At 45.6% G+C, this 12,498-nt stretch overlaps 1 protein-coding gene across 5 annotated transcripts in view; it reads right to left on the reverse strand.

Annotated features, from left to right (window-relative positions):
- Nucleotides 1–12,498, reverse strand: part of LOC134227475 (microtubule-associated protein futsch) — a 39,912-nt gene that overhangs the window by 850 nt on the left and 26,564 nt on the right. For 2 of the 5 annotated variants that reach the window (XM_062708992.1, XM_062708993.1), the window contains exons 3-5: nt 7,939–10,184; nt 6,968–7,822; nt 139–6,623 (exon numbers count right to left, since the gene is read on the reverse strand). In XM_062708992.1, the coding sequence (XP_062564976.1) occupies nt 139–6,623; nt 6,968–7,822; nt 7,939–10,127 (9,529 nt within the window). In that variant the 5' untranslated portion in view covers nt 10,128–10,184. The remainder of the gene's footprint in view (nt 1–138; nt 6,624–6,967; nt 7,823–7,938; nt 10,185–12,498) is intronic. The other 3 variants (XM_062708997.1, XM_062708996.1, XM_062708995.1) reach the window with 3 other exon arrangements.

Below are 12,498 nucleotides of genomic sequence, written 5' to 3' on the forward strand. Positions count from 1 at the left end.
AAATTATTATGATCAACTTATTTTTATTTGGTACAATTGCCCCAATAATAGATTTTGCGAATTTGCTGAAAACTAACATGGGACCGTTTTACATATACGGGCAAATTACTATGTACTTCTTTCAATAATTCGACTCACCTGTTCCTTCCGTTAGACAAGGTTCGCTCTGTTCGGTTGTCATCTTGGAGCTGACCGTCTCATTCAAGCTTCCCTTCGATTCGACATCCTCATTTGATGCTTTCTCCTCTCCGAGTTCCAGTTCCAATTCCAGTTCTTTGCTGATGGAGCTACTCACATCATTACTGCCGAGGCTACTGCTTATCTGGCTGCTACCACCGGCATCGCTGTTGTTGCTGCTGCTACAGCTACTGCTACCAGATTCAGGGGTCATCGTCGTGCTGGTAGCTACCGTCGAAGACACTGCAACCGAGGACGAGGTGGTAGTGCTACAGGACTGCATTTTCCTTTGGCGGTATTCGTTGATGGATAGTTTTCGCTTTGGAGTAACAGACGCCGGTGGTTCAGGTGTAGTCAGGGCAGGATTCAATCTCGGATCCGAACTGGCGGTTTTGGTGAAGATCTTTGGATAGGCACTGCCCGTCGATCCCAGTGTCGACAGATTGTCGGTGACTTTAGTCGACGAAAGTAGGAAGGAACTGCTCACCCGATCCGTGCTTCGATCTGGGCCAAGCGATGAGAAGCTGGATGGTCGCGAGCTGGAGAATCCTTTATCAATCAGTGAGCTTATTTCGCTGGAAGCTCTGTACTGAAAGGTGGTGCTGTTGGTACCACTACTACTCGTTGTCGCAGTGCTCCCAACTATTGACGATTTGGGATAGTCCAAGAATGAGGATGTGCTGGAGCGGTAACTAGAGAAGCTGGACAGTGGTTCAGATCCAGACGACAGGGATGACAAGAGTTCGCGAGCTGCCTTTGATTGGTATGTACTGGGCGAGTTGTAATTGATCTGGGGAATATCCGGTCGGAGTGTCGAATAACTGTTGCGCACATCCGCGGTGGACTCTCGGAAAGTGTCCGTCGTATGCCAGGATGGATGTGAGTAGGATCGACCAAGAGTAGATAATGACGGTTCCTCCATTGGAGATGGAACTGGCGTTGGTGCAGGCACGGGCGCAGGTACGGGTGCAGGTACAGGTTCTGGTTCTGAAACGATTGCTGATTCTTCTGAAGCGCCAACCAGAACCGATTCGACAACATCTGGTACTTCTTGCTCATCGTCCAAGGGGGATGGCGGAGCTGTCGGTGTAACACTTCCCTCCTTGCTTGATGCGTTCGATCTACTTCTGGTAGTTTTCTTGGACAATCCAGTCTTACCATCAACACTGTTCTCACGGGTGACGACTTTCTTAGACTTCTTGTTCCGAGAGATCAGATTCATGATGTTTTGCGAATGAAAAGAGGCTATAGCTTTCTGTAGGTCCTCAAGCTCATTCTTCTCACGATCCACTTCAGGAACAGCCGGTACACGTTTCTCTCGTCCATTTAAGGCCTTACTATTCGCCATTATCTTCAGGCTGGGTACTTCGCTTTCAATCTTTTTTGTTGTTACCGCGGGTTTGATATCCTCCCGCTCATCAGCTGCTTCTTCGGTTTGTGGTACAAGCGCTTCTATCGTTGAATCCATCACTGTTTCACTTATATCCATCTGTTCTACTTCGGCTTCTTCGTGTGCAAGTTCCTGAACTGTCACTTGTTCCTGTTGCACTGTTACATCTTTCTGTAAGGACGATTCAGAAGCATTCATATCGGTAGAACTCGTACTGCTAGTTAATGTAGTTGAACTTTCAGTTACTGATAAACTTCCATTATCAGATTCTTCACTCGTTTTAGTTTTCGAGCACTCCTCTTTCTCTTTTGAAGCAGATGTCTGTTCTACTTCTGGTTTCACGGCAAGTTCTTCATGAGCATCGTCATCGACATCAGAGTTTCCCAAACTGCCACTACTGTTACTGCCGGCTACCGAGTTCTTTTCCGGTGTTTCTGCCACGCTGGAACTGAGCGATTCGCATGGCGAAGAAGGTTGGAATTTGGCAGGACTGCCAATGTACTTCTGGCTACCTTTGCTACGAGTAATACCCGTTGGTTGCGCGGGGCTCGGATAGCTGATGTCGATGCGAGCTTGTTGTTGCAGCTCTGCAGAGGTAACGAAAGGTACTTCCGGAGGAAGAAGCGAAGCCGGAACCATTGCAGCAACAGCTGACGCTGGTGGTGGGGGGACTTTTTCGTATGAGGTGATCAGCGGTGGTTGTTGGGTCACAAGTGGTGGAGGTGGAAGAGTAGTTTGCCTTAAGATTTCTCGAGATTCTACTGGAATAAGGTGATGGTGAGCTTGTACTGGCGGAATCGGCACCGTAACTGCCGGTGGCGTTGGCAGCGGCCCAGGATCGCTGAAGTGTAATGGGGTTAACGCCTGTGCGATGGGGACTATTTTATAAGGTTGTATCCTTTGTTGTTGTAACCGTATTGGAGGAACTGCTGTCCTGGACAGGTCCATTGCTTGTTTACTTTCAGACACACCAAAGGGATACGACAGCGGAGGAGGGCCGGAATTTGGCCACTGTAGACCACTGTCCGCAAAGCTTTGTTGAGAATTGATCACCAGTGGTTGTTGTTGATGTTGTGTTGCAGGCAGATCTGCAAAGTCAATCTTTTGGGCCGATATCAGGGTAGGTTGCTGTTGAGGTTGAGATTGGATTACTTCGTCAGATTGTCGAATAACACGTCGTTTCTTTAGTGGCGTGGTAAAACCATTTGGCGGAGGAGATGAGGAAGCTTGCGTTAATTCGTCCGTCTCTTCGGAAATGGCCTGTCGCAGCCAACGCTTCTTGGCAGCAGCACTTTCCGATACGTTTCCAGCACTTGTCGGAGTATGAGCTTGTTCCTGGGAATTGCTAACTGAAGTGGAACTTGCGCTGACTTTTTCATCCCATTTAAAAACAGTTGTTACTTCTTCCGGTTGAGGCGAGTTTTGCGCAATGAATTCCTCAACTTTTTTCGCCACTATGCCTATATTTGGGTCGCTCACATCCACACCTAACGGCGTCAGACCAGTATCCTCGAATGGTGTCCTACGATATTCATGTGATTTGTCTTCACTCATATACCCCGAGTCCTGATCCGGTGTGTTTCTGCGATATGCATCCACTGCTTGACCACTCAACCACTCGCGACTCATGCTCTTCTTGGTCTTTGCTTTCTGTGGGAACTTAAAGTCCTGATCTATCGTTGATGCACTGGTGCTAGGCACTTGCTCCAATGGCCCTACGGCTGCTTCTATCAACATACAGGCGGAGCTTAGCAACGGCAAACTTGCTGCCGCCGATGGCACTGATTCGCTGTTACTAGCAGGCGCAACGTCCGCCAGAGGTTTTACGTCATCTCCAAAATAGGTTTGCGTTGAGGGTTCGCCCGATTGTGAGAACGTTAGCAGCAACTCGGCTTCCTTACTTTCGTATGGTTGCTTAGAAGTTCCCTTATCCAATGCCAATACTCTTGCATTTTTGCTCTTCTTTGCCGACTTTGACACTTTCTTCTTGCGACTCTGATTCGGAGATCCGAAGTGTTGGCTCAAGGATTTACTTTTCTTTTTCTTCCGTTTTTGAGAACTCAAGCACTTCTTTTTGGTGGCGCTACTTCCACCTGAAGGAATACTCTCATCTGGCGTAGACGAGGAAACACTTCGTCGCTTTCCTTCTTTGCGTTGTTCCTTCAGCTCTTGTTTCCGCTGTTGAGATTGCTCCATTTTCTCAAACGCCTTGACGATGGCCTCCATTTTACGTTCTTCTCGTGTCAATTTCCTCGATGGTGGCTTTTCCTTCTTCTCTGTAGCAGTGGAATCTTTGAAGGGGTTGCTTTTCTTTTTGCTGCTGCTGCCGCCACTTCCACTGTGAGGAAGATGCGGCGACGATGTGGATTGTGGGGAACTGTGCGCACTATTCACACCGCTTGCATTGCCGCCGGGAGTTTGAAGCAATAGCTGAGATGACTTTACTGGGGAACTGTTAGCACTGTCACAATAACTCGCAGGTTCTATTCCTTCTTTGCTATCTATTTCGCTCGGAGATTCGGCAATTTGTTCTTCTTTCACTGTAGATTCCAACATAGGAGAGGGCTCTGCTTCGATTTTGACGTCAGGCAATAATTTTTCTTCCACCTCCGGTGGTTCTGTGTCAGGGACAACTTCCGATTTGATATCTTGCTCTTCTTTAATCTCTACCAGCAACGGTGGTTTTTCATCTACAACCAGAGGTTGTGGTTCATTGTTGACAGGTACAGGCTCCTGTTTCAATTCCAAAAGCGAAGGATATTCAACTTTCACCGGAGATGAAACTATCATAGGCGCCGGTGATGGAGGCCGAACTGGCGCTTGATAATGCGATTGGAAAAGCTCTTGTTTCAGACTCTCCGCACAGCGTGGTCTCTGAGCGACTGGAATTGGTGGTGGTGGGGGCGGAGACAACATGCAAGTTGGTGCCACCTTTGTCGGTGAGACTGATGGTACCGGAGAATAGTCTTGCTTTATTGGACTGGCTTTTGGCGATTTGATTTTGATCTTGATTATATCTTCCATGATTTGATGCTGTTGCTGAATAGAATCCATTCGTGCCTGGTCTTGCAACGGCGGATGGGAATGATTGGAAATGGCCAAGGCAGGAACATTCCTCGACACTCCCAAAGGATGAGAAACATCCGACATGGGTTGTAACGGAGGAGGTTGTTGCGACGAGGTCTTAACTGGTGATGGCATTGATGGAATCACCAACGGCGGTGGTCCACTCATATTGAATGGAGGTGGTGAATTAATGGGTGACTTAATCTCAGCATAGAATCCTACCCTATGTTGAGTAACATTCATTACTGGACTCATGGGAGGGCGTGGCGGTGTTTGTGAATGTATGACCGGTGGTTGTAACTGCACTGATGGTGGTGCCAGCGCCGGAGGTTGGGATTGTAGTGTTGAAGGTGGACTATACATATAAACTGGCTGCGTTGGCTGCATCAAACCAGTTTGAGACTGTTGTTGATGTTGTTGTTGCATGAAATGCATTGCAGTTTGTTGTAATTGTTGATGCACCAGTTGCGATGGAGTTGGCTGGAATTGCTGCACCGGTTGTATTGGGGATAAAGGAGGCTGTTGTTGCGGCAGAGGAGACTGTTGCAGTGATTGTGATTGTTGCTGGACATACATCATCAATTCACTGGTGCTGTCTCCACTGGACGATATTGACCGAAGACGAGTTTCAGCGTTTGAGCTGGTGGATCTACTATTTCGCTTTTTGGCGGGCTTCTTCTCGCCATCTCCTAGAGCACCGTTGTTTTTCTTACTTTTAGTCACTTTAGGAACCGGCGTCGAACTACTGACAACTCCTGGAACATTCGGCAAGCTTCCACAAATCGCAGCTACATTAGGTCCAATAGTGTTGGTCGCAGGAAGCAACCCATCACTCAATTGTGCTGAATATTGACAATCCTTGATCAGACCGCAGGCGCACAGCTTCGTCACGGTGGTATGGGTCAATATGACGACCCCACCTACCCTCTGAATCAGCTGCTCATCATGCTTTATAGTAATTTCGGTATTGGATTTGATGTTTGCCGTTGAAACAACATACAGGTGCACCACCCCTTTCTCGACATTGTGGAGAATTTCGGCATTAGGCCTGCAGGATCGTCGAACAAATCGAGCATCATTTCCGTACGTTCGAGTGTCGACACAAAGCTCCATTCCACCTTGCGTCACCTGGTAGAGGAACAAAAACGGACCAGCATTTTTGTTGTTGCTCAGCTTTCCATTCGCTGCCATGTTGAATAACGATTGGAGCTGTTTGTGCTGAGAAGAGAGCATGTACTTCCCTCGTATTTCGATAATTGGAGTCTTTGGAGGAATTTCTTCAATGCTGATCAAAATTTTCCCGCCAGCATGAGGAACAGTGGTACATTTTTGCGATAAATTCGTTACCGACCCTGGCGTAATCAAGCGATCCGAATTCAGCAAAGGATTCTGAGATTGCATTTTGCCGAAAGCCGTCAATCGAGCGCGCAGTTCTGGCGAATAATGGTTCGTTACGGCGCGCTCGTAATTGTCAATCCACGTCCGGATCATGTTGGACATCTTTTCTGCGTTTTGTTCAGTCGTCTTGACTTTCTTCTTCGACGGTTTCTTCAACTCTTTCCTTTTCCCGTTGACTCGATTCAGAGCATCCAAAGCCTTCTTGGCTGCCTTCTTTGCAGCAGCACTTTCTCCTGTTTTCTTTTTCGAGCCACTCGTGGTCTTGCTTTTCTTCGTACCGGCCAAAGCTTTACCAGTGGTGTACTGGTTGGCACCTTTAGCACTGTTTACAATGCCCAAGGTTGACCCTGAACCGGCGATACCCATCAGATTCGTACTGGATACGGATGCATCGCCCAGCGGTGTTTGGAGATTGTTGTTCGCCAGGAGTAGAGATTGTTCCTTCCGCTTTTCCAACTGCAGCGTCCGGGCGCGATCCCGGTCTACAGGCCTTGGCTGGCACACCTCACAGTTGTACTCGTCCGGAATGTTAGCCCGATCGATGCCCATGCAGTCTACGTGCTGCCAGGCGCTGTTAGGGACGAGAGGAATGCTTTATTAAAATTCAGTTAGATTTTAAAAAATCAATGTTTGGTTTATTTCAGTGAGTTGTAATTTTTTATGCATGAGAAATTGAAGTTAAAGTATTGGAATGGGAAACAAATTTGTGTTATCATAGAAAATTATTTTGATTAAAATAGTTTCATATTTAATTATAGCTAATGAACCAACATTTTACTCTAAAAAATATTCAAAATTGTCTACCCATGGTTAACATCAAATCATTGAATAAAGGTTCTCAATTAAAGATTATGCATACGAGCATCACATTGAACTCGGAAATACAGGCGAAAACTGTCAGAATTGAAAAGTTATTCAATAAAAAAAAATACTTACGAGCATTTATCACAGCAAATCATGTAGCCATCATCATGGGTTAAATCACAAATGCACCGTGTTACGGAGTCGTCCTCGCCTTCGCCCTCCGGAGCCGTTTCGGTTTCCTCGCCCAAATCGATGTCCATGTTGTTATAATTCCGCGAACCCGTACTAATGACAGAGTTTGCATCGTCATCCTGGGGAGCTTGCCGCTGGTAGATGTAATCCAGAGTGCTGTTTGATATCACCGACTGCGACTGCAGCTGCTGGTTGGCAACCGCTGGGGTGGTAGTGGTGACGATCGATGGACATACCGGAGAACTAGAACCAACTGTGATGGCGGTTAGAGTGTTCAAACTCATTTGGGTTAACGGAACCGCTACTGCAGACGAGGACATTGTAGCATTGATTGGAGCTGACGAGGGAGTTGTCACAGTAGGAGCAACCGAAGCAATTGGTGCAGATAAGACGGAGTGGTGCTTATAAATTGAATGCTGTTGTAGTGGTTGCGGTGAATGAGATTGCTGCAAATATTGCTGTTGTTGAGAGGAAGGTTGCACTTGTAGGTGGTGATGCAAAGGAGGTGGGTGATGCGACACAGAAGCAACCACTGGTTGGATTTGCTGCGGGAGTGTTGTCACCGCTGCTGGTTGTGATTGCGCCTCCGGTACCTTCGGCTCTGGTGACGGAGCGAAATAAGTATGATCCTGGAGAACTGCCTGCAAGATGTAAAACCGGCCGTTGGAGACATCTACCGGAGCGGGTCTCACTTCTTCGATAATGTTGTCATCAGGATGGTTATAGGCATCATACTTTGCAGGATAACCTTCTAGTAGAGGAATATTGTCTGCGTAGGTGATGACCTCCGATGAGCTGCAAAGTAAAACAAATTTTGGGATGCATTTAGGGACCATGGGGCCTTACAATATCATAAAATGAATCCAGTTTTGGTCTAATTCGAAAATTAGATTAGCATTAGAAACACCTACCTTGTCCGCCTGCCATCGGGTTTATCTTCGTAGAACCTGGAATCACTGGGATCGTAGACGACTCCTGTTGTATTCGCATTGCTGGCGCTGGGTGGTGCAGACAAATTCGGCGTAGGAGACTGGGGAACATTATCCGAACCGTAGAACGTAAACTGCTGTTGTTTGTAACTGCTGCCATATTTGTTCGGCTCGGGCGCTCGTTGTGATAGGCTCTGTAGAATACGTGCAGACGATTCGTCGGTCATTTGCTGACCGTTAAGGAAAGCTTGGTCTTCTCTTCCACTGGTTGAAGCATGTTGATGCAGATGACTTTGTCCAGGTCCAGAGTTACCAACGGGTGATGCTGCTTGGAACTGTTGCAGCGGTCGAGATGGAGAAGTTGAATACCGCTGGTACGGAGTAGCGGCTTCGGTCGGCTGGTAGTTGGACATGCTGTTATTCCGACCGCGACCTGTACCCTTCATTTTTACAGGCGACAACACAAACCCGGGACTATTGCTTTCGTTTTGAAAGGCGGAAGCATACTTCTTGTTCTTTCCGGTAGAACTGCTATAACCGGTGACGGTGACCGATGGAATTGGATGCTCATGGTGGCTACCGCTTCCACTACTCGCCATGGTCACCGACGGAGATCCAGATGACTCGAACGTCACTGAAGACGACGATGTAGCACCTGCGTAGAGATGATTAAACGGTTTATAGTTGTTGCTGACGGACGTTGTGCTACTGGACTGGGACTGAGAAGCTGGGATTGGATACGAATTGAAGTTCTGATAACGGTTACCTGGAACCATCGACGACGAGACAATACTGCCGTAGTTCGTATTTGGTGGAATGCTTCCGCTGACCGGACTGGACGAGGGAGTTATCGATCTCTGGGGAGACTGATGAGGGGGCTGCTGCTGCTGTTGAATCTGGATCAACTGGTTTTTTGATGTTTTGTACACGCTTCTACCTTTCCCGGTAATGGTGGTGGTGCTGACTGGGATTTGGATAGGTTGCTGTGGTGGATGAGGCGTCGGATTATGATACACGGCTTGAGCTGGAGAGGTTGTATAAATAGATGTGGTGGTTCCCGGTTGTTGCTGTAGGGTTCCGTTAGATGAATTTTTAATATAATATTGCGAATTGATTCCGGATGCACTGGATTTAGAATTGTTCCGTACGCTTTTCAAATTAACACTCATGCTTTTGCCAACCGTTTTGGTCGGCATTGTTGTACTTGGTTGGTTCATTTGGGAGTTTGGCATCATCTTCAATGATGCTATATTTTTGCTTTTGTTGGACGCAACTTTGCCAACATTGCCGGGGTTGGCGGCGTTGATGATCGGACCGGAAACCGACGACCGAATCTCCAAACTGGGAGGCATATTAGCGCTGGTATCCGCATACTGCTGAATGGTAAATTGCTGAGTTGGTGGTTGTTGTTGGGTAGTTGACGATAAAGTGGGAGTAATCTGTGAGACTCGTCCATTGCTAACCGAAATCGTTGGAGGATTCGGTATTCGTGTCACCAGTTGAATGTTACGCGGGACAGTCACCTTCTGTACGTTTCCAACTTGTGTTTGTAGAACTGGTTGGTGCTGATGCGGTAAGTGGGATGACACAATTGGATTTTGCTGCGATGACAGTTGTGGCTGCTGTGCGATGTTGTTAAATGTTTTCACCTTAGTTATTGGTACGCTTATCAGCTTGTTAGGACCAATCTTGCCACTCGATGTAAGGACGTTAAAATTCTTACCACTAGCGTCTACGTAACTGAACGTAGACGGCTGAGTGGCATTCTTCGAGGACACCAACTGTACATTACTCAATACTTGCACTCGTGAGCTGGTCTGAGTGGCATCCCCCGGTATTATATTTACGGTATTCATTTGAGAACTGTTATTGTTTGCTATGATGGTTGCATTACTATGGGTATTGCTACTTGCTGAGTAGTTACTGATTAAATTCGAATACTGCACGGCACACTCCCTGGTCGTCAGTTTTAAACTGCCGGGTCCTGCGCCAGACAGCTGTTGAAGACCTGCGGCCGCCACAACGTCGTTACTGTCGAGGATTTGATTATCCAGGATGACGATGTTCGATGGAGATGAAAGGACGTTGCTAGAATTGCTGTTGTTTGTATTACCGCTGTTGCCGCTATTGCTGGACGATTGTGTCGTACTAATAGACGACGTAGCGGACATCTTCCTTCACGATTACGGATCACTTGCACATCAAATGTTCAGATAAAACGTAAACACCTGGGAGAGAAAATAGAGGAAAAGAAAGAGGTCATAATATAATTGTCAAATGTCAAGAATAAGGAGCATGCTTGATCACCCGTGAAAAAAATGTGCAGGGTTGGTACTGGAATCTGTCGGGTTCCAATACAGCGTGTGGCTGCTTTGAGTAACAGGGTGCCAGTGGTCGGGACTCACAAACCTGTGGTGATGCAACTGAAGTACATGATAGTTGTCTCTGCTTAGAAGATAGTTGGTGATCGACAGCAGCATAATATGCTGCGGTTGAGCATATTTATTGTTGTACATCAACATATATTTGCATATATTTTGGATATTGCACCAAGTAGGTAAAAACAACGATACTTGCCCACATTTTCTTACTTAAGCAACCAAAAGTGTCGAGCAAAATGGATGAAATCTTGGCCAATTATTTCCAATATCAGCTCTATTTGATGGATGAAAGATAAAGATGGGTTGCTGTTTGGTTGGTTGCAATTTTACTTACGTTGAACAAAGGCAGAAAGCAGAAAATGAAAATACCTGCTCTCGTGAAGCGATGCCCGAGATTTTTTCCCCCAAAACGTAAACAATACGTTAGGTGGGAATGCCGCAAAAACGCACCAACGGGAAAATTCAATTGTAAACCTTGTTCTAGGTAATTACTTTCTCATTATTTCGCATAAACAGCTAGAACTATGACTCCTAATATTATTACGTCAAGATACATAATTACAATGATTGGATGCTTATTTTCGACGCAGCGTACATTGATGTTTTTAGTTTAGTAAGTGCGTCTGATACCACTCCTCTCTATATCGATCAGCTGTTGTGAATCCTCTCAAAACTCTCACGTGTTGCAACTTCCCGAGTAAAACAAAAACGCTTTTCCCATACCATATTTCAGATGAAATACTTTATGCAAGCGAATCGTCTAAATCATGATAAATGAATTAGACCAAAAAATATCCGCAAAGTTCTTCAAATAGAATAAGCAATCCTGATCCATTATATCGTCGGATTATTATGTGTGCAAATAACAATACAATCGAGTTATTTTCATGGGGTTATTGTTAGGAATGTTTTAATTTTCGATTTTCTCCTGCTACTTTGAATCGTGTTGCTATACTTATGAAAAATGTTAATTCAATATGTTAGCTAACATCATGTTATTGTTAACCGTTCATCTGATGTGCGAAAATAGGTAAGCTCATTCAGAAAATTCCTTTATTGGAAAGAAGAAACAAATCTTGAACAGCCTGCCTGCTTAAGTCGATCAAACATGGCTGATAAAAAACCATGTCAAAGAGATTTTTCCCGCAAGTTTATTACGTTTATTAGTTGAAAAAGTGCAGGAATCCAGCGAAGTGTAACAAAATAGTTGTGTATTAATCTAAAATATATGATAGAATCAAGAAGTTAGCAATGAATGGCATTGGCTGGACTGGAATTGAATATAATTACCCATACTGGGTTGTTACTTTGCAACCTTTGCAGACAAATCTGGAGTCGCTTTCAAGGAAAATATATCTATCAGGCATCCTCTTTAGTAATCCACAAGCTGCAGCGAAATGCTACCGTTTTAATCTTTTCGCCAATTGCCCATCTCGGGAAATTATATTTTTGGTCGAAAGACCTATTTGGTAAAATGACTGTTTCGGTAAAATAACAAGTTCGGCCGAACAACATTTGCAATCGTATGTTGTTCGGGTAAATAGCATATTCGTCCAAACACCTTCCGATCTTGTGACTTTCCGCCAAACGGCCTTTCCCGTCCCGGAAAATATCCTTTCTGCAAAACAACCGTTTCGTCAAAGTCAAACGATAAATTCGACCAAATATCCATTTCGGCCAAATGGCCCTTTCTTTTAAACGCTGTGACCCGTAACGCTGGGTAGACACCTTTACGTGGTGTGTTACGGGGTAAGATCTACCACGGTTACATTGCCAGCTACAGGCAAATCCTGACCCAACGAATACCTTCCTCATTATCCAACACCGTGGTACGTATAAGGGTGTCGCTGTCGGTGGCCTCTCGTTAAGTAAATATCCCATCAATACTTCCTTCCTTTCCCTAGTTACGGTGAAGATGGGCGTGACCAGGAGTAGTAGTCCCCATGCTTTGTTATTTTTGTTTAAGACTGGAATCAAGGACCACTCACCTTCTTGATTTCTGATAGCATTCTAGATAATGATCTCAAAAGTAAAACATGACTGCCACTAGTATCCAATCTATCATTGTTACATCGTAACAATGCTAATGCTAAAATGATCCTTTCTGCCAAACAACTATTTCGGCCACTGGGCATTTTCAGCTTATTCAGCTATTCAGCCA

Source organism: Armigeres subalbatus, chromosome 3, assembly GCF_024139115.2.
Source record: "Armigeres subalbatus isolate Guangzhou_Male chromosome 3, GZ_Asu_2, whole genome shotgun sequence".
Classification (NCBI taxonomy): Eukaryota; Metazoa; Arthropoda; class Insecta; order Diptera; family Culicidae; genus Armigeres; species Armigeres subalbatus.